The 27,524-nt window shown below is 36.8% G+C and overlaps 1 protein-coding gene across 1 annotated transcript in view; it reads left to right on the plus strand.

Annotated features, from left to right (window-relative positions):
- The window catches only part of RALGAPA2 (Ral GTPase activating protein catalytic subunit alpha 2), a 194,481-nt gene that overhangs the window by 158,478 nt on the left and 8,479 nt on the right, over positions 1 to 27,524 (plus strand). The window contains exon 43 of the mRNA XM_058176610.1: positions 10,604 to 10,725. Coding sequence (XP_058032593.1) covers positions 10,604 to 10,725 — 122 coding nt within the window. The remainder of the gene's footprint in view (positions 1 to 10,603; positions 10,726 to 27,524) is intronic.

Below are 27,524 nucleotides of genomic sequence, written 5' to 3' on the forward strand. Positions count from 1 at the left end.
AATCCTTTCAAGCCCTAGTTGGGAATCAACATCTGCTTGGTAAAGATTAGAGAAGTCCATGCTATTTTAGTAATTACCTATCTATGATGTTACCATGAGAAGGACGGCAGTCTTAACCATTTATCAATAGTAGGCAATCTTATGGATCACAGGATCAACTTTGTTGGAACAACCATGAATCTCATCAAACAGGGCCCTAGTGCAAAAGCTATGCTGTTTTAACTGAGTAGAGCATACAAGTGTTCCATAGAAGAACAAAAACAAAACAAAAGCATTTTTGTTACCTGTCATCCCTGCTTTCATTAATTCAGCAATATAGAGAGGGGAACTCACTATTCTACCACTAGTATTACTAAAAAATATAAAATAGAAATCCTTGTCTATCTACAAGATTATCCAAAGATCCCTTGTGGTGATGCTCACATGTAAACATTTGTTCATTCCTCCTATTTTTTCTTCCTCTCGGGTATAGAAGTTGTCTTCTCTTAGCTCCATGACTATCTTACCTATAATTAATAGTACTTTCTGCTGAAGGCATTATTTACAAATAGGATATTAATTAGATAATTGGGGGAGGGGTGTTAATCCTAATCACACTGTAATCTATATTGTCCCTTATTTACTTACTGTATAAATAAATTATGATTGCAGTGAATGAAATGGGCTTTTGAATTCAGTTAGCTCATTGCCGATATTTGGGATAAAATTACATGGCCTTCGACCTATGACTGTTTACTGATGGCAGTTTAAATTAATCAAGGAAAAGGTCACTTACAACTTACATAAAAATTACAACCATTACTCCATTCCCACGGTCACATAATCGCAATTCAGGTACTTGGCAACTGGCTAACGTATACATCCTTTGTCCTATGGTCATACAATCACAATTTGCAAAGGTTTTTTTTTTTGCTAGTTTCCAGAAAAGCACACCCTTGATTAAGCTGGATTCACACTTAGGACTATACAACTCAATTTAGGATCACAGTGACTCAACTTATAACTGCCATAAAAATTGTTGTAAAATTGGGTACAGTCATGTGATGACTCAACTTCTGACCATAATGAGAGAAGCTCCATTCCTAATTGTAAGTCAAGATCTACCTATAAGAGCAACAAACTAGTTAACAAGAATTAACAGGAAATTCATGCTTAGAGTACTTCAATACAGGTAGTCCTCTCTTACCAACCATTGTTTAGTGATCATTTACAGTGACTACTGAAAAACAAAACATAAAACCAGTCGTTGAATTTGCAGCCATCACAACATCCTGCAGTCACTTAATCATGATGTGAGCACTTAACAACCAGCTTACATTTACAATAGTTGTAGTATCCAGCAATCAGGTGATTATAATCACCATTTGCAACTTTCACAGCTAGCTTCCAACATGCAAAGTCAGTAGGGAAGCTAGTAGGAAGTCATATGTTGTGGTCACATGACATCATGCTTAACAACCTGCAATGATTTGCTTCATGACGACACCAGAATTGACAGAACTAACATAAGTCAACGTGGTCATATGACATCACTCTTAACTACCATGCTGTTTAGCAATGGAGTTGCCACTCCCTGTTGGAATCTGTAAGTGAGGACATTATGAACCTTACCATCCTGTTTTCTAAACATGTAACAATATGCCAGAGTTGGAAGGGATCTTGGAGGTCTAGTCCAACCCCCTGCTGAAGCAGGAAACCTTATGCCATTTTAGACAAATGGCTGTCCAATCTCTTCTTAAAAACCTCTAGAATAGGTCAACCCTTTTGTGCCAATCCCTGAAATATTGGAAGATTGCTATCAAGTCACCCTTCACTTCCCGCAATCATTCATAGTATGTTTCATCCTCGAATCCTCTAATCAATTTTGTTGCTCTTCTCTCTACTCTTTTAGAGTCGCAACATTTTTTTGGGGTATGATGGTGACCAAAACTGATTATTTTCCAGTTGATGTCAGGGTAGTCAAATTCCCCCATTACTATTGTAGTCTGCTTCCTGCACACCTTAACTAACTCATTAGCAAAGAGTTCATCTATTTTTTTTTGTTTGGTTGGTTGGGTGACCTGCAGTATAAACCTACAGCGACATCATTCCTTTTCCTTTTATATTAACCAAATGCACACAAGATTTTCATGCTTTTTTTTTTTTGTATTTTTATACAGATGTAGTTATTTCTTAAAAAGTAGTTATGTAGTTATTTCTTAAAAAGTCCTTCGGGAGAAGGGCGGTATACAAATTAAAATATTATTATTATTATTATTATTATTATTATTATTATTATTATTATTATTATTATTATTATTATTATTATTAAAATGCAACTCCATCTCCTCTTTTACTAGGTCTGTTTCTTTTGAACAATTTAAAACCCTCTAGTGATTAAACTTAGCACAACATCTGAGACATACTGCACATATAGGAGAATTTTAGGCAAGCGCTTCAAATCTTAACCTAGTTTAGATTCAGAATTTGAGTTGCTATTTTGTATTTGTATAAACATTACCAAATTTCAGCCACGCAAAAACAGAATTTATATAGCAAGATTATACCTTTCAGTTTTCAGTTAGAAGTTAGCAAAAGAAACGTGCAGATGTTTTGGTACGTACTAAACAGAAAAAGAAAGTTTTCTATGCTTTTAGAGCCAAATAATAGAAGAAAGTCAAGTTCACCAAACCCATTAAGTGGAACTATACCAAATTAACAAATAATTGTTTATACAGATAGTTCTCAACTCACCACATCAATTGACCCCAAAATTTCTCTTGTTAAGTGAGGTATTTGTTAAGTAAATTTTGCTCCATTATACAATCTTTCTTGCCACAGTTGTTAAGTGAATCACTGTAGTTATTAAGTTAGTAACACAGTTGTTAAGTGGATATGGTTTTCTCATTGACTTTGCTTGTCAGAAGCTCACAAAAGGTGATCACATGATCCCAGGACATTGAACCATCATAAATATGAGTCAATTGCCAAGTGTCTGAATTTTGATCATGTGACCATGGGGATGCTGCAATGATCATATGAAAAATGGTCATAAATCACTTTTTTCAGTGCCAATTTCGGTCACTAAATGAACTGTTATCAGTCAAGGACTACTTGTATATCCATGTCATTCACAGCTTCTAAAATCATGCACACCTTTTAGCATCTTCACATGATTATTTCCTGCAGTAGTAGGCCTGCATCAGTGTACTTTAGGAGCATATACAGTACCAACAGAAAAATCTAAAACCAGGTAATGGAAATGGATTATAAATTTTCATGTATTAGTCTTGTGCTATTGATTTATAGTAATTGGTTGAAAGCATTTTAAAGCATGATCTCAATGCCAGGTGCCATTGCAGCTATTAAGTCACTTGAGACATACCTACAGATATCTGCAACAAATTATAGCAAAATGCTGACATGTTCAGTAACTTCATGATGTTAATGCTGCTTGTACATATTTAATGTCTGATGTAATTATATAAATTGAGATTTTTGATCAGTAGCTCTTTTGCAGACTTCTTTGGAAATGTAACAGTTAAGTAATAGTTGCTTTGCAGTAAAAAGAATTCTGTTTACACCATTTAAAAAAATTATATAGGTATAGTTTTTGGTGGCTATAATCTCAACTACCTATGAGATCATACTTTTAAGGGTATGACATGTTATATTTATTTTCAAGGTGTAGTAAAATCTCTGATTAGCTACAATACAATATAAAAATAATGTCGACACTCTGGCATCGTTCTTTAGAATAGAATAAGCTGGAAGGGACCTTGGAGGTCTTCTAGTCAACCCCCCTGCTCAAGCAGGAGAACCTCTATCAGTTTAGATAAGTGACTGTCTAGATTCTTCTTAAAAACATCCAGTGATGGAGCACCCACAGTTTCTGGAGGCAAGTTGTTCCACTGTATTGTGGCCTGTCAGCCGTCAGCCCCTCCAGCAGCTGAATCAGAGGAGGAGGCGGCATGGGAGTCAGGGTCAGCATCAAGGCAACCCGAGAGCTCCAGGTGGGAAGGGGGAATGGAGCTGGCAGAGTGAGAAACAGAGGCGGAGCCTGAGCCGGCTGTCAGCCCTCAGATGGAGAGTCAACAGCCCCCAGGTCTGGAAGTGGCTGATGAAGAAGAGGAGTCCAATGCCTGACATGCAGCTGCGCAGAGAAGAAGAGAGCACTGGAAAGCCGTGGGCCGATCCTGGGGAAAGAAGAGCCACCGCCGCTAGTGAGGACCACCTTAGTTCTGGGGATAGAAGGTAGGGGGCAGAGATGAATAAATATGGCAGACAACTATTAATCTGGCCGGACGGACGGACTTGCTAGCCTGCGTTGAGAGAGGAACTTTTTGCCAGGGCTGCCAGCACTCCTAATAAATCTTTTGAGTTCACTTCAGAAGGCTTTTCATGTTTGGGGAGCTGGGTCAGAACACACTGGCTAATTGTTCTCACTGTTAGGAAGTTTCTCCTTAATTCCAGGTTGCTTCTCTCTTTGGTTAGTTTCCAACTATTGTTTCTTGTCCTGCCTTCTGGCACTTTGAAGAATAATTTGCCCCCCTCTTCTTTGTGGCAGCCCCTCAAATACTGAAATACTGCTATCATGTTACCCCTAATTCTCTTTTCTTTAGACTAGTCAAACCCAAATCCTGCAGCCGTTCTCCAGGCCTTTGATGAATTTAGCTGCTCTTCTCTGAACTTTTTCCAAAGTATCAACATTTTTTGTAGTATGGTGACCAAAACTGGTAGCAGTATTCCAGGTGTGGTCTTACTATGGTTTTATAAAGTGGTACTAGTACTTTATGTGATCTTGTATGCTCCTGTTTATACAGCCCAGGATTGTATTAGCTTTTGGGGCTGCTGCTGCACAATGCTGGCTCCTCTTCAAGTGATCACTCATTAGGACTACAGGGTCCCTCTCACAGTTACTGTTTTTGAGCCAGGTCGCACCTAATCTGTACTTATACCTTTGATTTTTCCTGCCTAAATTTAAAACTTTGCTTTTCTCCACATTGAAATTCATTTTGTTGGATAGAGCCCATTGTTCAAGTCTGTCAAGATCCTTTTGGATACTGAGCTTCTTCTGGGGTATTAGCGATTCCTGTTTAGTGTCATCTGCAAATTTGATGAGTTATCATCAAAAAAGTTATTGTGATCAATAATATTTGTGGTTTGATGATTAGCTATATCGATTAAATCTATAGGGAGTAATAGTGCCAGTGTTAGGATTACTTCACACTTAGAGCAATACATGTTCTAACCAGTCATTGTAGCAGTGTTTTCCTTCCACAATATTTTTTCCCATGCCTTCAACGTTTTGATTTTTATAAAGATTTATTATTGTCTTTATAGGAAATTTTCTGTAGACATTGGCTATGTTTGCACAACATGCTAAGCAGATCAATTTAAACCTAGCAGCTAGATTTGTATAGATTAAGTTTTGATGGTATTAACCTTAGGGTTGTTGTTGTTTGTAACACTTTGTTTTCCAAGCCAAGTTCATCTGACTTGTTTATAATTCCGAGTATTGCACAAATACAGAAAATGGGTTAACTAAGTTATCTGAGCACAATCATTGAAAAACATTATGGAAGCTACTGAGTTTGCAGGTAATATATGCTTGTAAAATTTAAATTACCTGAAGTGATTTTTCAGAATCTACTCATGTTCAGAGATAACAATAATGAGGGTTTGCAACCACAGTGCTAATCACTAACAATATTTTCTTGTTCCCCAGAAAAAACCTTCAGAAAAAAACACTAGTTTCCTACAGCAAAATACGAATAATATTGCAATTACAAATGTATAACTTGTGCTCATATTTTGAATATTGCAGCTATCATATAGCATTGTTTATCATAAGCCTAGTAAAAAGCTGTTTTGGGAAAAAACACTGCCACGTGGAAAGGTGCCCAGGGCAGATGCTGCTTAAGATGGTAGAGACTATCACAAAACAATAAAGCAAAAACTTCACAGTTGTATGCTTTTGTTTTGTTTTGTTATGCATGATGTGTATTATGTTTACATTAATGACATTAACATTAACCCTTCTATCTATGTCAATCTTCTTTTTAAAACATTAAAAATAATATTGTAATCCAACAATATAGGTGCCAGTAAAGGATAGATCATTCATTTTCTATTGCTATTGACAACAGGAAATGTTAACTAGGATGTTAGGGGAAAACTTGTTGCTTCCCCCCATTGTATCCTTGTGCAGGAATGTTGATTCCTGCTGCTACTGATATGGGAAGTATATTTTGAGCAAATGTTCACAGATCGAGAAAAAAGAATTTCATCCTCCTTCCAGCTATCCGGCTTATAATCACTGGTTTTCTACAGCAAGATTTATTTATTTTAGGAATGGGGTGAGGTCAATAGTAGAAAGTTTTTGGTTAAAGCTTTTGGGATTATGGGAAGAGACCACAGAGTCAGGTAAAGTGTTCCAAGCACTGGTGATTCTGTTACAGAAGTCATATTTTCTGCAATCTAGATTAAAGCGGTTAACATTAAGTTTAAATCTATTGGTTGCTCTTGTATTATTGCAATTAAAGCTGAAGTAGTCTTTAACAGGAAGGACATTACAATAGATGATTCTATGAGTTAAACTTAGGTCTTGTCGAAGGCGACGGCGTTCCAAGTTTTCCAAGCCTAGGATTTCAAGTCTGGTGGGATAAGGTATTTTGTTGTTTTCAGAGGAATGGAGAACTCTTCTTGTAAAATATTTCTGGACACGTTCAATTGTATTGATGTCAGAAATGTGGTGAGGGTTCCAGACAGGTGAGCTATATTCTAGAATTGGTCTAGCAAATGTTTTATATGCTCTGGTTAGTAGTGTAGTGTTTTTGGAAAAGAAGCTACTCAAGATTAGGTTTACAACACTTAGAGCCTTTTTTGCTATGTAGTTGCAGTGGGCAAGAATTCTTCCTTATTCACCACTGAGAACCAGTGGAGCATGGTGTAGTGATTAAGGTGCTGGCTGCCTTGACTTCCAAACGAAACATAGGTTATACATCTAATAAATAAAAAACTACATAACGCTTCCCACTTCCTCCTAATGGCCCTTATCAAGATTGTTGGGAAGAGAGGGCAATGCAGTGGTGAATGAGTGAGAGAGAAAATGGATGCACATACATGTGTACTGTCATCAATCTGTCAACTGATTCAGCTGCAGTAGCTAAAAAAGGTTGCCCATTTTTGTTTTAGAATACTCCTATGATCAAACCCCTCCACTTCTTTTCCTGGCAGGCAGCAAATAATACCAGGGAAATTGTGAATGGCTAATGCTGACAGAGAAAGAGAGGGCCACTCAGAACGTTGCTTAGATACTAATCATTCCTAGCACGTAGCTCCTAGGATGTTACACACATGTGAATGCAACTAAAAAAATATGGCCCAAAAAATGTTCTCCATCCCTGGCACAGACAATTCTTTTAACAGCTTTTAATAACCAGAAAGGATGTGGGTCCAAAATACAGATAGTAATTTCCAAGTACAGTTCTCAGATACATTAGACTAAAAGATACGCTTGGCCAGGCAGCATCCATACTCTAGCCAATTCTAAATCACTATGCGTGATTTGCACTCAAAAAATAACTTAGCCAAATTGGGTATAATTTTAGGAGGAGCCTTGAAATCTTCGCCCAGATCACCCAGCTGTCTTTGTGGCCAAGGCAGGACTAGAACTCCCAGTCTCCTGATTTCTAGACTGGTACCTTAACTACTACACCAAATACACTGAAATCTTACTGTCCCTTAAATTTTTAACATTCATTGACTTAATTAAAATGAAAGTAAGCTAAACTTTATTATGCTATGTCTTACTTAATACCTAGTGATTACTTCATCTAGAATAATCTAAGAGTATAAAAATTATCTAAAATTAGGATTAAAAATGAACAGGAATTTAAAAATTTGTTGGCTTCACTGCTAGTGAATGTAGCTGCTTTTTTACATTCTTACCTTTTCGATATGCAGGAAATACTGATTTAAACATTCTCTAATTACTTTCTAATTAGAAAGTTTCCCTGTATTACACTTAAAGAAACTTTTAAAATATATTATCTTTATTATTAGCTACTTAGCTGATTGTAGAAGATTTTGAAACTGCCTAAACAGAGCAGAATTTAGTTTGATGAAAGTTAACTAGGAAATACAATCGTTGTATGCTAGACTGAGAAATTTAAGCTAAATGTAAATCAAAGGACAGTAGCAATAACCCTTCCACATAGCTACCAAGAAAACTACTTGGAAGAGTACTTGGTGGTATTATGAGATTAGCTCCACTGAAGGGGATCTTTGCCTATCCCAGTGTATGTCCAGAGTAGGGGAGAGGGTATTATTTTGCAAATCTATAAGAATTTCCAGGTGGTGTTGCTAATCATTGGCAGTTACTATTGGGTGAATGTTTATCCTCCTCTGAAGTACTATTATTGATTTACAATGCAACCCCAAATTGTTATGTCTTCTCTTCCATTTATTATGTTTATAGCACGACATAGCAGGGAAACAAGTTTATTTTAACTGCTTCCACAAAAGTGAGGCTGCATGCAAACCATGGACTTAAAGGATGAGGGGGAAAAGGAATTGAGAAGAGATGGCAAGCCCACAGAGGTCCACAGGCTCAGGTGGTTTTCAACCATAAGTTTAGCTTAGCTCTTTCAGTAATTTGTCACGCCTTGGCTTTCCCCTGCTGCGCCAGCACGTGCCAGCTTAGTGTCAGAAAGTCTGTGCACCAGACGGCCACTCAGGCCTAACATCCTGCTGTTCAGGACCAGCACTTGCTGTGTCAGTGTGGAATTGAGATCCCTAGCAACAGCCAAGCACCAGGCAGAATAAGCATGTTCATAATGAGAAGTGAATGGCATCCGTCAGTCCCTTTAGAATAGGTTCTAGGCGTATGGCTCGCTCTCCTAGGAAGTTTGGCATCGAGTCATCAGCAATTCAGTGTATAACAGAAATGCGTATCTAACTATACCTAGGAATGGGATATAAATAAACCAGAGGAATGGGATAAAAATAAACAGGTATGTAGTGTGAAATACCCTGTTAGTTTCTATCACTGCGCAATAATGACACAGAGATGTGGAAAAAAAACCTTTAAAAACCACGTTGACCTTATTTTGCTTTATGTAATAATCAGTTGATTTCAATAATAATGACCAAGAAAGAAGTTATTCATCCTTTTAGAAATGGTTTACAAGTTGCTTCTGTTGTATTTTTAAAGCGAAACTTGCTATGTAAGTAACACATTTGTAAAATATGAAGGAGTAACAAATACACAGATAAAAGTGTAGTAAAGAATTTACCATTTGTTCCAACCCCTGAAAGAGTCTTACAAAAGTAAGCAATTTTCTCATATTTAAAAAAACATTGGATACAACTGAAAATCTATTTTCAATCTGAATAACAATATGTATGATTATTGATTGACCGCATAATGACTGACCACTGAAGTCATAAAATCCAATATAAGATAAATTTGTCTACACTAGATATGTACAAAACACTATACTCATCATCATCAAAGAAATTAAAAGCTGCAAAGAGAGAGATTTGCTGTCTTCCCTATGAAAAGATATCACAAGCAGGGGTCCTGTTAAGACAGCTGGAAAGTTGCTTCTGCTTGTTATGCTTGTAAGCTTTATTGGTGACTGGCTTTTGATTATGCATTTATATGATATGTGTTCCAGGTTGCTGATCTTTAATTAAAGGCAACATCTAATTTTAGATGCTTAAGGCTAAAGTGTACATATGTTCTATTTTTAAATTTTGACTAGCTCAAGAAATTGCCAATATTTCTGGAAAGACTCAGGCATGAAACATTAGCATGTCTTAAGAATATAATTGATAGCTATATACCCTATTTTTCGGACTATAAGACATTCCGGACTATAAGACAAACATTAGCTTTAGAGGAGGAAAACAAGGGGAAAAAATCTGCCTCTGCCTCCATCGCCCATTTGCCTTTGCCACAGCCCATTCGCCATGGCCCATTCGCCGCCGCTGCAGCCCGTTTGCCATGGCCCGTTCCCCACCACCGCCCATTTGCCGGCGATTGGCACGAACGGGCGGCAGGGGCAATAGGTGGCAATCCCCACTGCCTAGAACAGCTGATTGGCACCGAACCAATCCCCCTCCCCCCCACCATATTCGCTCTATAAGACACACAGACATTTCCACCCACTTTTAGGGGAGGGGAAAGTGCGGCTTATAGTCCAGCATATTCTTATTTTAAATGAAATAATTAACATTCTTTATCTGTCATAATATCTCAAATGTATGTGCATGTCCATATTCATATTAAGATATACGTCTGCATGTATATATCTATTGTAACACTTTTCCTCATTATTATACAATTTTAATTTATCAATTTATCACTGACGAAGATCCATTACATTTAATTTGAAAACCAGTGTTTTTAATACTATAATTTGCTTAGCACTGAAAATATTACATTTATGTGGAAAAGTCTAACTGTTAATTACTGCAACACTTAGAATTCTGTGGCTTTGGAAATATACCATAGCAACTGTGACACACTTTTCTTTCTGTATATTATATATTAAATACAAAATTGAATAGATAAAGCTTGGTATCAGAATGTATTTCCTTAGCCTATTTCCAACAGTTATGAGGAAAGAGCAATATATCTTGATGAAATAATCCGGAATCATAAAGAACTACTGTCATTTGAAGATTTTGCTGCTCAGGTTTTCTCTCCCTCTCCCAGTTATTCCCGTAGTGGATGCGGTAAGTCTCTGTATTGTATTTATTAGTACTGCAGTTACTACTATTACTATTATCATCATCATCACTAAGAACGACTTGAACAGCAGGTGTACACCTGTTTTTCACTGATAAATAGCTGCAAATTTTTTTAAAAACCCACTTTCCCTGTGAATTAGCTAATGAATATCAAAAGGAATGATGACATTCATTTTTAATTTGTTTTGCAACAGAGCTTTTCACTCAATTCCTTTTTTCAGTACCCTGTTAACCCTCCAAATCTAGCAAGGTTAATGAACTTTCTCTCACTAATGTGTTCTGGTTCATTCAAGAGTGTAGACTTCTTGCTGAGCTGAGAATATGTTGTGCAAAAGCTGTTTGTGAATCACTGCATTCTTATAAAAATACTTCCTCACAGTAGGAGCCATTGCTAGTAATGTTAAATGGAGATTAGGCTAGGAGAGTGCAAGATAAATGCACTGTTTTGTCAGGCAATATCAGTGCTTAGATGTTTGATTTATTGCAAACCTGTTTTTATTATGAGATACATTTATTTAATTATTGTGTAATGTTTAAAACATAATTGTTTTATTTTGAATTTATGATTTACTGCTGCCTTGCAAAAGACCAGCAAACCAACCAGGTGCCTTTCTAGAAGAACATTCCTTTATTCCGTATAGGCAATGTCCATCTTCTGACACTGACATTTCCTAATTATATTGCAATGCTGTGTTGCATTGTTAAGTCAATGGATTATCCCTAGCACCAGTGAATGTCTGGATGCATCTGTTTTCTTTCTTATTCTAACTGATCAGCTATTTTTTATATATGAACTAAATACAACAGAGATTAAAGGTATTGAAATGAATCACTTTACAAATAAAACCAGACATGCATCACGGTTTAACATGACTGGCTGTACTTCTCGAGCTTTGTTAAGAGATATGGGATAGATGCACATACTGTATTGGTCGCCAATGGCAGCAGGCAGAAGGCTTTGGAGATAAGCAAGCTGGCAGAAGTATAGAGGAACTAGTGCTATTTACATAATCGCACCTCTGTTTCCTGGAGAGGCGTCAAGAGACGGGAATGGCCTCTATTGATCTTTGTTGAACTGGAATACTAAACAACACTAGGCAAGCTTATAAATAAAGCTTTGATTAATCTTTTCTCTATTAAAATGTGCAGCTGTGAATTGATTTGTATATATTATTTATATATTCTATCAAACACAGATTATTTGTTATTGTCTTATGAAAGAGTTTCATAATTTTATAGAACAGTTTATGATTTGTGCATTGGGAACAACTGAACTGTTTATATAACAATAGTAGTAGAATGATTAAAAAGAATACATTATAAAAATCCATTCATGAAAGTTAAATTTTATGAAACAGTGTACCTAGATTATGGGGAACTGAGATTCAGCCTACATCTAGCTGAAATGTATATACAAATCACATACATGTGATTTATATGTAATTCTATTTCGCTATTCTGGAATTCATGCATGTAATGAAGAGGGGGGAAAACATTCCCAGCAATTTAGATATGAAAGTTAATTAGTCAGTTTAAATAGAGGGCAGCAAATCTCATAAAACTCAAATTAATGAGCCAATCAAATCTCTACCTTTCAACCAGCATTGCTAAATACAGTGAGAGAATATTCAACATGCTTAATGGTAAGACTGCAGGTACAGGTGATGTAATTGGAAAAAAGTTAAAATATGTTTTTTTTATCCATATTTTAACATTTTTCCAATTACATACAGAATACAGCATGTCATTGGTCCTCAGCCTCTTGGCTAAGATCAAGTGTACTTATGGTGTGTCCATGCTGTATTCCCTTGTACTAGAAAAATGCTAAAACTACAGAGAAACCTATTAAGTGTAGCTGGGAAGATGTGTGATAGAATTTGGTTGAAGAAGTACAAGTACTAGAAAGGATAACATTCAGGAAGGTCAGTGCAGTTTTATGCTGGGCAGAGGATGTCAGACTAGCTTTTGCTCTTCAATGGGTTACTGAATTTGCATGAACGTTACAATGAAAGGTTATTTTACAATTGTTGATTCAAAAAAAGATATAATAAACTTGGGTTGAATTGAATTGAATAATGGAATGCCTTGATTAATATGGAGTTGAAGATTGGCTGACAACAATAATAAAGAGTAAATGTTGGAAGTACATGATTCAAATTGAATGAATTGTTATTTCAACACAGTGATACTTATATACTTAGATTCTTAATGTTCAATTATGTGCCTTAGAATAATATATACAGATGAGAGAAAGCAGTTTTTCTACCAATATTATAATTGTGGATATTAATATTACACATATTATGATTATTTGACTTTTTCAAAATTAAGTAGAACATTGGCAATGAAATTTAGAAATTAAGGAAAAAACATATATCAAGGTATTTATTTTCCAATAAAAATGTCCTAATTGAAATACCTTTATTTTCATCTACATTGTGTTATTACTGGGGGTGCGGTATATGTATGAATGAATATGGATATATGTGTTTTATACATGTTGATAAAGGAAGAAAAAAGGACTAAAACAAAACAAGTTTAGCAAACTTGAAATAAGTACATTTTAAAAATGCAATAGAGAGAATAAAAAAAAATAGAAAGAGAAAAGCGGGAGGAGGAATAAGTTGCAAGTTTAGAGTGGCCCCAAACGATAAACTTGTACTTACAAGAATGTAACCTCATCAACTCAGGGGTTATCTCAATCTCTGAGTCTAGTCTCCTTACCAACAGCATATCTATCTGTATATTACTGAAACCTTGTCTGTAGTCTGTATTCTTTAACAGGGTGAAATGGTGCACTATAATGTAAAACCTTTTTAATCTTTTTGCCTCAAATAGGTTAATTTGCCTATTATGTGGGACTCATTGTTCTGCGCATACACACAGACACCCACCATTCCAAGCTTGGGGACTTTTATCAGCATCCAAGCTGGCAAGCTGCCAATTGCACCTGGGCTTGGGAAAAAGGACCTCTCCTTCAGCATGCTGGGCTGGAGCCTGAGCGGTACTCCTGACTAACCGGGAGTCTTGTTTCAGGTACAGTGGTCCCACTGTCCTTGTTTACCCCTTTCCCTGCCCAGGAGCCGTCAGGATTCAGCTTGGATGTGGATAAAAGGCCCCAAGCTCGGAATGGTGTGTGTGTGTATGTGTGTGCATATCCATGGAACAATAACTCGCACTTAGCCTGCCATTTGTTGGTGGGTGCTGGAAAGTGAGCCTTTAGAGGAGTGCGGTCCAGGGGTGAAATCTAAAAATTTTCCCTACCGGTTCTGTGGGCGTGGCTTAATTGGTGGGCGTGGCTTGGTGGTCAGATGACTGGGTGGGCATGGCCAATAACAAATAATAAAAATAATAAAGTATATAAAACAATAAGTGGTACCAAAAACCATCGTTCACACTTTACACACACACAACAAAACACAACACAACTGACACACATACACAATGTAAACGCAGCTGCACTTCACCCAAAATGGCCCTTGCAACAAGCAGGAACTTCACACAGCCACAAAAAGCTCAAAAACCAACTTTCACACTTTACACACACACAACACAACTGACTCACACACACACACACACACACACAAATGCCACATACAGCTTAGAGTGAAACACTACAGAAACTCACCAAATCTCAGAAAGCTGCACAAATATTTTATTATTTTATTTTATTTATATTTTTTAGATCAGGGGTCTCCAACCTTAGTAACTTTAAGGTTTGTGGACTTCAATTCCCAGAGTTCCTCAGCCAGCAAAGCAGGCATATTACTTGCTCACTGAGGAAATGAATTAGCTAGCAACTGATTCTGCCTACATGCTGAAACTGCTCCTTTCGGGCTGGGAAAGCCATTCTTTAGTTCAGTAATTAGGTAAGTGCCTTAGAATTTCTTAAAAGGAGGTTAGAAGAGCTTGTAGAAAACATGTTTTTTAAGGTTCTGCTGATGAGGAACTCAGCTGCAATCGCCAGAGGAGCCTTTTAAAACTTTTTTTTTTTACAACCTTTTCGGCTGAAGAGGTTGTTAAAAAAAAGAATTTAAAGGGTTCTGACGATCTCAGCTGAGCCGCGGGATCCTCAAAGGCTTTTTTTTTTTTTACTTTAAAGGCATGTTTTCGGCTGAAGAACTGCTTTTAAAAGGAAAAAAAAACCTCTGCTGATGGTGCGGCTCAGCAGAGGCGGGGGGGCGGGGCCAGGGATTTTTGCCACTGGTTCTCCGAACCACCAGCCGCCATCGCTACCGGATCGGGCGAGCCGGTCCGAACCGGGAGCATTTCACCCCGGTGCGATCTGGCCGGAACTTTTGCCTCCCTTAAACCGAGCCGGGTTTGGAAACCAGAGTGGAAGAGCCAGGATCGCAGCAAGTTGTCCCCAGAGTGAGTTGGTTGGGCTGAGATGTCCCATGGTGAGGTGGCAATGGCTAGATGAGGGAGGTGAGGTGGTGGCAAGGTGGCAGCAGCAAGTTGTCCCATTCCGACTTTCAAGACAGACATATCTCTGAATATGTCCTTGAATTTTTAAGGGCTGTTTTTTTTTATTTTTAAAGTGCATTAGAAGCAATGCCATTATTGAAGGCATTGAGGAATCTGGAAAGGAAATATCTCTGAAATAATGACTGAACAGGTCATGGGTTGTCTAATCTTACTTGAATTTATTTTCAGCTTATTCTCCCTTACCCAGAACATTATTAAATCTATGCAACATTCAAGGATACTGATTGTTTTCTCAGAATTAGATTTAAGAAACAATAGAACTGCATCAGTATATTGATGGCATTTTGTATCAAAGCCCTAAATGACCTGCCTTATTGGTTTCATGTAGAAGTTAAAAAGCAAAGCAGACAAGACAGAATCTCGAGATGCCCAAGTATCAGAGAGACATCCTCCACCACCATCTTCTGAAAGGATGCCCTCCCTCAAAGCCCTGTGCCCATAAGACAAGCCAGGATGCTGTGGTTAATGGTATTGAAAGCTACCAAGAGATTCATGAGATATAGCAAGATATCACCCATCTAATTTTCAATATATATCCCCCACAAAGTGATTAGAACAGTCTTGGTATCATTTTTAGACAAAATCCAGCCCCACCCTGATCCTGCCATCACTAGTCCCTATTAACATTTATTACAATATTGTTCCACACCATGTCGATGGGCATAGTCGGCGCATGACGCATCCGGCCAGGGGCTGCGAGTTTGACACCCCTGTTCTAGATATTTGCAGATCCGTTGATAGAATCTGAATTGTATTATGTGCCTGCATAATACAGGCACAAATAATAGAATTTATTACAGTCAGCCTGACGTTTACAATAGGGTCTCACCAAACAGGCTGCTTGGTAATATGAGATAACTGACTAATATAACTTTTGTAAAGGAATAATATGTAACATAGAATACTTCAGGTTTACAGCATACAGTATACCGTATATACTCTGTTTACACACACACACACACACACACACACACACACACACACACAAACACATACACCTTGAAAAATCTTAAATGTAAACTCTGAATCAGCTTTCAGTTCTACAATTCTTTCATGGAATAAGCTTCTGAAGAAGAAAGATCATAGAAAAGAGGATTCTGGTGTTAATTTTAGATGTTGCATGAAGATACCTATATGCAACAATAGCAATGGGCAGTTGCCTAGCCTCCTTCCTGTCTTAAAGCTTGTATTCCAGATCCATTGTTACCCAGTTTTTATTAATGATTTGGTGCAGAGACTCATGATAAAGGAATTTCATCTGCAAAACCAGATAAGTAAATCTTTTGTTGTACTGTTGCTGAAATGCAGTTTGTAGTATTGGATTAAGAAGAACTTTGGGAGCTATTAATTCCCACTGTGTAAATGAGAACCTGGTTATTAACTATCCTCCACCAGTGGAGTGTTTGCAAAGAGACCAAGTGACAAAATAGCAAAAGAGGAAATTTTAGATCTTCATATATTCTGGAGTTATTTTTCAAGTCTCAGGCTCCTGGAATGCTCAAAAATACTTAGTACAGGCTACAATGATAAAATGGTCCAAAGAAAATGTTTACATTATGCTTTAACCTGTTGCAGCCTTGCATCTTCTGTAATGTTGTTGATGGGATTTGATAGTGCCAAATGGTTCTTCAGTCAATATATTAGGATTATTGAATTACAAAAGGATATCAACCAGTTCCCCTCATACTTCATTCCTTTGAGAGTTAAAAATGTCTCGCTCCTGCCTTGATAGCTTTATAACATCGTGTTTATAACATCATGTCCATGAGCAAAGGAGTAATCATTTTGACACACTGTAATGTTTTGCCATCTGTGCTCTGAAGGGTAGATTTGCTAATAACCCAAAAGATTGAAAATGATGAGCCAGAGAAATAGAAAGTATGGGAAATGTGATTGTGTGCTATAGTACGTATTTTATTAACCTCTTAGATGCTATATATAGCTAATATTATCATAAAATTATCACAGAGGGCCAAGCTACGTCCCTTGAATTATTTGTTAGCTCATCAAAATTCAGCATCTTAAAAGTTATTGCTTGTCATGGGCCATGTTCAAAAATTAAGTGGTAAAGAAATACTTCATTCTGATTTTTTAGTATAAAACTAGTTTATACAAATAATCCCTTGGTTACGACTGTTCCCTTAGTGAACGTTCGAAGTTACATGATAAGCACCCCCTAGCGTTTATGAACAAGTCCTGAAATTATGAATTTTGTAGCACTACGGCAGTTCACCCTTATGAACAACCGCAGAGGCTCTGCAACATTCATCCTGCCTATTCAGCCTCCCACCAGGTCTCCTTCCGGGCCTCCTTTTTCATCACCGAAGCTGTCCTCAAGCAGTTCGGTGGTGAGAAAGGAGGCCTGGAAGGGCATGCGCACCCTTCCGAGCCTCCTTTTTCATCACTGAAGCCATCCTCCAGTGGTTCAGTGACGAGAAAGGAGGCTCGGAAGGCCGTGTGTGCCCTTCCGGGCCTCCTTTCGTGCCGCCAAACTGCTTGAGGAAGGTTTTGGGAATGGAAAAGGAGAGAGCAGGCAAAGAAACAGGCTGGGTGGAGACAGATCTTCATCAGGTAAGTGACCTGGCATGGCAGGATGGGTGGGGGAGCAATTGTGGGGACCCCAGGGAGGGAGAATGAGGTATCTATGGGTCAGGGGAGGCCTTGGATGGTCTAAAGCATGTGGCCTGCTCCATCACTAGCACCCCCCATGGCCTTCCCCACCCGAAGATATCTCATGTGCACGTAACAAGCCATGCAGTCGATTAGTGAATACAAGAGCAAAAGGGAGTGATCACCTTCAAGGTATGAGATTCAATCCTACGAATCCTCGGGTTACGAATGGAATGGGCAGGCTCCATTACATTCGTAACTCGGGGATTACCTGTAAAACCTTTAAAAATTGAGTGAATGGGAAAATTAAAGTGCAACAATATTCTATCATATTTGCCAAAAATACAAACTTCCACCATGCTGTAAAAACAAAACAGTAAAGAGGGATTTATTTGTTTAATTGGGTGATATCCATTTCTGAATATTTATTTACAACTGTATAAAGAGAAACATTACTCTGAGTTTTGGGGGAAGATTGTAATAAAGTTGAATATACCAATATTCTATTCTATCTGCATGATAACTCCAGGTACAATTTTCAAGTTTTTAATAAACTATATTAGACAATGTATTCAAATAAATGATAACAGCATTGTAGAATTATTAGTAATCTATATCTTATTTCATAATGTTGCTGATGCTCATTAGGTTTATTTCCAACTTGTGTCCTCTTCTCCTCTAATAACTCTGTAATAATGTGTGTGTAAGACTGTCATCAGAGCAGCAGGTGCACTATTCCCATATTTACATACATTTGTGTTCTTTCCCTTTAGATTAAAATATGTAATGATCTCGTTACGGTAATTGAGAAAGGTAAGAGTTTGCTCACATGGCATCATTCTCAATTTACTAACTAGATTCCTTCTGTTGCTTGCATGAAGCTGAAATAGCTGTCATTTAATTTTGATTGGTCTCTTGCTTTTCCACTGAGTTTGCTCTGAGATCAAACGGTCCTTGTTTATGTCTGGTTCGCTAAGGAGCACTAGGAAGAATATTATTGGTAGCCCTCTGGCCCTGAATGTCTAAGCTTTGTTAGAAAACCCTCTCCCTTCCTTCTTTTCTTTCTTTCTCTCTCTTTTTCTCTTTCTCTCTTTCTTCTTTCTTTTTCTTGTGCCTGTTTGCTTCAGGCAGAATTTGACACCAACACCTGCCATAGTGGAAAATGTCTTTGTTGCTTTGCACTTTTGTTTGAATTGCTGCAGGGGAGCCAATGGGAGTTAAAACCATTTACTTTTTTTGTTGCCTAAGCACCATGGAATAGGATCTTGAGATGGTGCCGATAAGGAGTGGCACGTGCTGTGCTGGCCCTTTGAGTTAGCTCAGCTTAATAAGGGGCTCTTTTTCTGGGAAGGGCAGATTGCTGAGCTTGGGCCTATGAATGGAACAGCTGGGGGAAGAAAAGGGAAACAAAAGAGGGAAAACATAGGCTGCCCTGAACCTGGCAATTGGGGGTGCAGTTTTGGAGCCAGAGAGCAAGCTGGCCACACGCCAGGTGTGACCTTTGCAGTCTGCTTGGTTCTGCTTGTTTGGGCAATTTCCAGTGCAATCCTGAAAAGGAAGAAGGAAGCTGCTGGGCAGCAGAGCATTGCTGGATAGATGCACTCACTGGGTTGCTGGGACACTGATTTAACTCTTGCAAAACCAGCCTGCAGATAAAGAGAACTGAGGACTTTTCAAAGAACAGCTTGCCTAAATGGCCAGCTCTTCAGGTTGGTCAATGAGTCTGCATTATATCCCTGCATCAACTGAAAACTAGCCTTCTGTATCAAAGTTACATAATCAGTTAGCAAATTTCTATGATGAAGCCATTTATGTTTCAGAGAGTAACAAATCAATTAGTTATAAAAGTTTCATCAATTTAACTTTGCTCGCTGTCCTTGGAAGTGATTCCATTTAAATCAGACAATTTCCTAATATTTTATTTGGAGACTGTCTCTTTTATTATTCAAAGATGAATGATGTTGAGACATACTTTCCAACCAAATATGTTTTTAATGGTTTACATAATTTGCACTAGGCAAAAATGCATTCTATCTGCCTCTTATTGTAATAATCTCTCACTATAACATTTGAATTATTTTATGGGAATAGTATTTCCACTGTACTTTTCTGCATAGTGACATAAGAATATGAATAAGATTCATATTCTTATTCCTAATGATGAGAAAAAAACCTGAGAACTGTGCCATATGACTTATAGGTGAAATATTTATATAACAGGACTGCATTATTTGCATTTATTTTTTAATTCTGCAACTTTTTCATACACATCAATCAAATGAGAAAATGTATTTGCATTTTCCAAACCAAAATGAAGTAACATTTCAATACAGTCATTTTTCAAAACCAAAAATGTGTGGAAACTGTTTATATCAGTGAAAACAGTACAAGATTGCATTATGAAAGGAAAGTATGATGTGCAAGCGTGTTCATTAGGAAAAAATATGGTGATATGTAAGTGTGTATGAGAACCTTTTAAAAAGGGTAGTGGAATTGAACACAAGACTGTGGCTTTAAGTTTGAAAAAATGAGAAACTAGGCAAAATCAAATTCAACAGATTAATCTACTCCTCCCTATTAACATGACACAAGAAAATGCTGACTGATTAAATATATGCTTTTGAAATACAAGCAGTCCTTGACCTGCAGTGGACCTACCTGGGTCTACTTACGACTGAGATTCTAAGTTCCAATAGTCCCCCTTTCCCTGTAACCATGTGACCATGTGCACTCAGCAACTGAGCTGAGTTTACAGCCATTTGCAGGGTCCCACTGTCACATGACCTGCTTTTTATGATGGTTTTGCCAAAACCCAGCATTTATTTCTGGTTTTCAACAAAAATTGCACCCAGTGCAAAGCATTGGTTCACTTAATGACCGAGCAGTCACTTAACAACTGCTCCAAAGAAAAGATCATGAAATCATGCGACTGACCTGTTTTGTGACTGAATGGAATGTCTCATCTTTCCTTATTTGTCCTGCAATATTTTCCATACTAGTTGAACTGTTCTTGCCAGATTTTTGAATGAGCTTTGCTTGCATTTCCTTACTTGGAGGGGGAAGAGTATTGTTTAACTCTCTACCACTCATCTTAAATTTCCTAGATCAAATTGAAATTATCTTTTTAATCTATGAAATATTTAAATGTATTCCATGTTAAATTGCTTAAATTAGTACATCTGCAACAAAGAGGTTTCAGGATAAAAAAAATTAGCAAAAGAAATATCAGCAGACTGCTAGCCTTGAATTGTGCTTCAAATATTCATTTACGCATTCTCAGATTTGTATTTGTACACTTACAGAGAACTTTGTCCCAAAATAATTTTTTGGTGGAAATAACCCAATTTCTTCACCAGCAAACATGCCACAACATAAATCTCCATTCTATTTGCTTTCATAGTAACTGAAATAAAGGTACTTTAACTGTAATACATCTGATAAGTAAGTAGAATAGGTTGGAGATGAATCCTCAAAGGAGCAGAATTAAATAGTCTGTTTTAGTATTTCTTCACAATCTCTGTTCCTCACACATGTATAAAGAGCAATAATAACAAAAACACTTCCCTGCTTATTTATCTAAAAGCCATATCTGAAATTGAAATATTTAGGTTGTAACCAGGCAGTCAGAATGCCATAAACAATGTCAAACCTACAGTTGACAGCAAATGTGACATAATAGTTAAGATAATGGAAACCTAAGTTCAACACTACATTCAATCTACCTAGGTGATTTGATGAATAATGTACTGCCTGCCAATCTACATCATAAATTGTTTTTGTCAGGAAAATATTAGTTTTGACATAAAACTAGATACCTGCAACATTGCCCTTCATGGAGATCGATAATAGGCTTGTTCAAAATCAACCATCACTTTCATTAAAAAAACTATATCCAAGCAAAGCGCCATGCATAGAGAAGCATGACAGATATACTTTTAGTACATAATGCACTGGATCTGTGTTATCTGGAGCTAATCTAATGGTGCAGAATTGCAGGACTATGGTTCTTAGAAAATTTTAACATCAACGCTGAAGATACTTTAGAAGGCAAACCCAAATTTAATAAAATCCATGACAATCAGGAGGCTGTCTCAAGTTGTCATTAAATCAACAAACAAAGCAACACAGCACCTTGTCTTAGATTTTACTTTGAGTGGATGCCTTGAATTATCAATTATAATTTTTCAGTCATTCAGAGGTGTATATTGAGTGGCACCTTCTCTCCTTCTTAATGGTTGAGGGGTATATACTATTAGACAGCTAGTATGGATTCACAAATCATGCAATAGCTAAAGATGCTTAGCTTGTCAAATGGAAAGCTGACAGCCCAGGTTTCAGACCCTAGTGCTGCATGACAGGGTGAATTCCCATTACTTGCCTCAGCTCTTGCCAACCTAGGAGTTCGAAAGCACGAAAATGTGAGTAGATAAATAGGTACCACTTTAGTGGGAAGGTAACAGTGTTCCATGCATCTTTGACATATAGTCATGCTGTCTGTGTGACATGGAAGTGTCTTCAAACAATGCTGGCTCCCTTGGCTAAGAAACAGAGATGAGCACCACCCCTAGAGTTGAACAAGGGAAACCTTCATCTTTACCTATCGATTCACAATAATTTGTCAAACAACAAATAATTAAAGAGGCAGCAATATATAATCAATAATTTAAATATCAAGATAAAATTTAATACCATAAGATAGATAAGAATCAATAATACCAATAATTGGTTGATTATGTGCTATTGAATTCATATTGACTCTTAGCAATTACGTTATAATTATTTAACAAATTAACCCAGATTCTTAGTCAAGGTACAAATGGTCAGGCTCAAATTATCCTACTTCAGACACATTATATAAAGACTTAGATCCCTAGAGAAGGCTCTGATGCTGGGAAAAATGTAAAGAAAGAGAAGAGGATGGCCAGCAGCAAACCAGCTGGATTCAGCTATAGTGGCAATAAGTGCCACTTTTGAGAGAGAGTGTTGGGAGCAAAACTGCTCCTCTCTTAGTATGTCGGTAGATTGCTGGCCTTATTTAGATAGATTTTCTCCATGATTGTGTGATGGAGACTTTTGACATGAGTATGTGATGGGTAAAAGTGGGGGAGAGTTGGTGTTTTGGGAGAGCAGATTCCTCTAATAGAGGAATGTCCTATTAAATCAGTTTATCTCAGGTGCTTGATGGTTTGCTCACTTCCAAATGGAATTTGGGATTATTCCCGTTTTTGATGACAAATCAACAGAGGCCTTAGTTGCTGTCTATAGAATGCAGAGGTGATGATGGGCTCAAGTCACATCACAGTTGTGCAGACCCCCATTACATGTGGATCCTGGCAAGCTTCCAGGTTTTCAGAGGCACTCCAGAAGATAAAGTAGCAGAAGAGATGCATACGGTATCCTGGAAAAGAATGAAAAACAAATTCAATTGAACATGGCTAGAATTATTTATTAACATTTATTTTGTGGGTGATAAAGAATCCCAAGATATAATTAATGTATATACTTGCAGATAAGTCTATAGAATTTTAGGTGAGGAGTTTGGCTTATCTACATATGGGCTTATCTCCAAGTATATACGATAATAATTTTGAAATACCCATATACCCCATATATACTGATATATAATCCATCTGTAGATAAACTGACTTCCAAATTTTTAACCAAAATACCAACAGTATGAGGATTGGCTTATCTGGAAATGGGCTTATGTGTGGATTGCCATGGATTATGTGGATTGTCACATCCCCAGAGAGCTGGATGGGCAGTTCTGTTTAAATGATTCAGCCCCTTCTGCTTAAAGTGATATCAGAGAACATGCAAGGCCACTTTGAAGACTATTCTGCTCTGATAACAAATTCCCTTTTATCATTCTATCAAGATGAAGCATTTTATACAATGCAAACATTTTCATTTAAGAATGCATTTTCCTGTGTATAATTTAAAAAAACCAGAGGAACTAGCAATATTAGATACAAATATGTCCATCTTTTTATTCTGTTTATGGGAGTCATACAATTAACTCCATTCTCAAAGGAATGTGTATATTGCGTTTGGCATACACATGACGTTGCAGAAGATGGATAACGTTGTTTAAAAGTTTTTTACTAGGAGAGAGCTGATGAAATGGTATTTGCATTTACAGAAGTCTCATGGGACAGATTAAAGACACTGTAGCAACAACTGTGCTTGATTGCAACATGCATTTCTCTGTTCCTGGGAGCATTGATTATAATTATGCTAAGGAACTAACTAGAGGTCTTGCATCCTCATTGTCTTATGTACATATGTATATTTACACTTTAAATAAATTTGATTGCCTTTGAATTAAGTAACTTTTTCTCTTCAGTTAGACGAGATGCAATTTTAGCTGAAATTCTACATACAAAAATTCAGCCATTTTAAATAGCCTAGAATGTATTTCTAAATAAATAGACATTGTAAATTATTATGTCTGTACAAGAGAAATATCAATTTAAACAGAAACTGCTTTATCTCTTTCAGGAAATTAGAGTATTATATAAAAATGAACTGTTTCTACATAGAGGAAATTACATCTTAAATAGAACATAAGGTACAATTGTTATTCCATAATGTACACATTCAACCTCCCAATATACACATCCATCCCAAGATTATAAACTTGGTCTTACAGCAGCGCAAATTGTTTATATGACTGTAAGTTTATTTGACTTTAGATAATGTTCATATAAACAGTAAATAACAGATTTTTTTGGATCAACAATATAGTGAAAATAGAAACTAAAAGCTTTAGATGGGAAGCATAACTATTAGAAGTATCATAGCTACTTTATATTTCCCTGGAGTTTCCCTTCCAAAGTATTTGTTTAAAAAATCCAACTCAGAAGTATCAATTTACTACTGCTCACCTGAATCCAAACATTTTTAAGCTGGCAGACTAGAGACACACATCACAGGTAAACTGTTAATTTTGCTGGTGATGCTGTCTCTGTTATGTTAGTGTGGGCATGTTACTCTTCTAGGAATTGCATCATGTGGTAGCAGCTAGTTTCCTTTTTTCTTCCTAACGTTTTTATGTTTGTCTGGAACAGCTGCCAATATAATTTGCTAAGCTATCTGAGGACTATTGCCAGTTATGTTTTTGATACAAAAATATAAAACGGATGGCATTCGTCTCTTTGTCTTACCCGCCGAAGCCATTAATCCAGACCATGCAAGAGAGACACACAGAGACAGAGAGACAGGGACTTGTTGATTGTAAGCTCCTTGGGGCTGAGAAGAATTGCTGCAAAACTGAGTTTCCTGAAGTGGACCACTAGACTCCTAAACAACTTAAAAAACAAACTAGTAAAAAGAAAAGTCAACCAAAAGAGCAACATGCAAACAAAAGCAAATAAAACACCCCAGGAGCAAAATAAATTAAAGTTTAATTTGTGTGTATTGTTTAATGGACTGCTAAATTGGCCATGCCCACCCAGCCAGTCTGGGGCCTCAACAGCCTGAGGACTGTGAATTGGCCCTCTGTTTAAAAAGTTTGAGGACACCTGTCTTATACCAAAACCCCTTTGCTATGTTTGTTACCAATGAGACACCACTCCAGTTTTTGAACTTTCCTATCAATATCTGAAGCCAAGGAACCTTGCTTTATTAAAAGATTTCTAAATTATCTTTAACATAAATAGCCTTGCAAGGTGATGTTGAATAAATAGTTACATATTTCATTATTAAAATATTAATTATATCTGCATATTTTCCAACACCACTCCAAGATCATAGCATAAAATTCACTAATGCTTTTTTTTTATTGAAAAAGTTTTACAAAATTTTTCCCCCCATACATCCCCGCTTCCCCCAACCCTAACCTTTTCCCTCCCTCCTCCTTCCTTCCCCCATCCCCTCTCCCCCCCTCCCGACTTCCCAGAGCAAATACAGGGTATCGTATCTAACAATCATAAGCTAAAATATGCTAATTAACAGAAACTCCCATCCCTCTTCTTGAACGTCAACTCCCCTTTTCCATAAAAAAGAAGAAAAAGGAAAATATTAATACTAATACAATTACATTCTATTCAGTTAAAAGCTATTTAGTATTTTGTTATTTCAATCCAATATTTTTTTTAAAAAAAGAAAACAAATCATCTCCATTATGTATATCTTTCAAAAGTAATCTTTCAAATATACTGATAATTCTACCTTCTCATCTAATTCCATTAAGTTTAAAGTCCAATCTTCTGTAATAAACAATATCCCATCTTCCGATATTGTAATATCAAAAATTATTCCTCAGCATACCTTATAATCCATCATATTTGTATATCCATCATACATAATAATAAACGTCATCTTTTTAGCTTATATAAATTTAACATTTACCTCATATTCTTCCCCATATTCCCCATACTATAAATTTCTAAACATTTTACACCCCATTTATCATACAATCCATAACTAATTATATTTCTTATCCCTACACAATATTACACTATCAAAGGGTTTCAATATATCTTATTCTCTCTACTTTTTATATTCAAAAATATCCCTTATAATTCCTATCCCATGAAAGGAAAGTCTTTTCATTTGAAAATATTACTTCTTTACTCCTTGCTCTTTATGCTTAATAGTTACAATCATACTTTGATCCTCCCCTGCGGTTTTTTGTTTTTCTTCTCCCAAATTTACAGCCCCAATTTTAAGTTGCATTTGCTTTGCTTTCTTTCCCCCTTTTTTAACCATTCCCACCTCTCCTTCCATCTTAACTTCTAACAATGGCAAACTTCCAAGCTTCAATACTTTAGTATAAAAATCTCTTGCTTTAAAAACTGTATTAAGACAATATTCCCCTCCCTTGTAGTTTAATGTTAATCCAGCTGGTACATTCCATCTATACTGTATCTGGAGGTTTCTAAGCTGATCCACCAAAAAAAACTTATTCTTTTCTATTTCTTAACATTTTAGAAGGAATTTCTTTCAATACCAATACATCTTGTCCCAATATTTGAATTTTGTTTTTATAAGAAACTTGTGAAATTTCATTCCTAATCTTCCTAGATGTAAAATAAATTACTACATCTCTTGGCAAATGTCTCTGCTTTGCAACCCATGAATTAACACGGTGATTTTTTTCAATTTGGATTTCAAAGTCTACTGGTTTCTGTCCAATCAGCTGTGCAAAAGCCTCTGCAAAAATCTTTTTTAAGTCCTCTCATTTATTTTCTTTCAGACCTCTTACTCTCAATGCCAATTCCATAACTCTGTATTGCAATAAAATCCGCGCTTCTTCTGCTCTCTCCGCCTTGATCTGGGGCACCTCTATTTATTTTTTAAGTTCACATTAACTTGATTAATTTCTTCAACTCTATCATCCAACTGCTTTATATTCTCCGCCTTGGTCTGAAACTTCTTTTTTTGCTTTTTAAGTTCAAATTAACTTGATGAATTTCTTCCACTTTTTCACCCAATTGTTTTATATATTCAACCAGAGTCTTAAATGCTGCCACTACTTCTTCTCTTATCTCTTCATTCTCAGCTGCAACAGAATCTTTAATTTTCAATATTTTCTCCTCAATTTCCTTTATTTTTTTATCCTGAACAGAAATTTGAGCCTTCAGAAATTCCTTCAGTTCCTCTTGTAATTTATATATTTGAACTAACGGGGCTCCAACTTCCTTGAAGACAGCAGGCTGTATTTGTACAAAAGCCATCTTACT

The sequence above is a fragment of the Ahaetulla prasina genome, chromosome 3 (assembly GCF_028640845.1).
Source record: "Ahaetulla prasina isolate Xishuangbanna chromosome 3, ASM2864084v1, whole genome shotgun sequence".
NCBI classification, from domain to species: domain Eukaryota; kingdom Metazoa; phylum Chordata; class Lepidosauria; order Squamata; family Colubridae; genus Ahaetulla; species Ahaetulla prasina.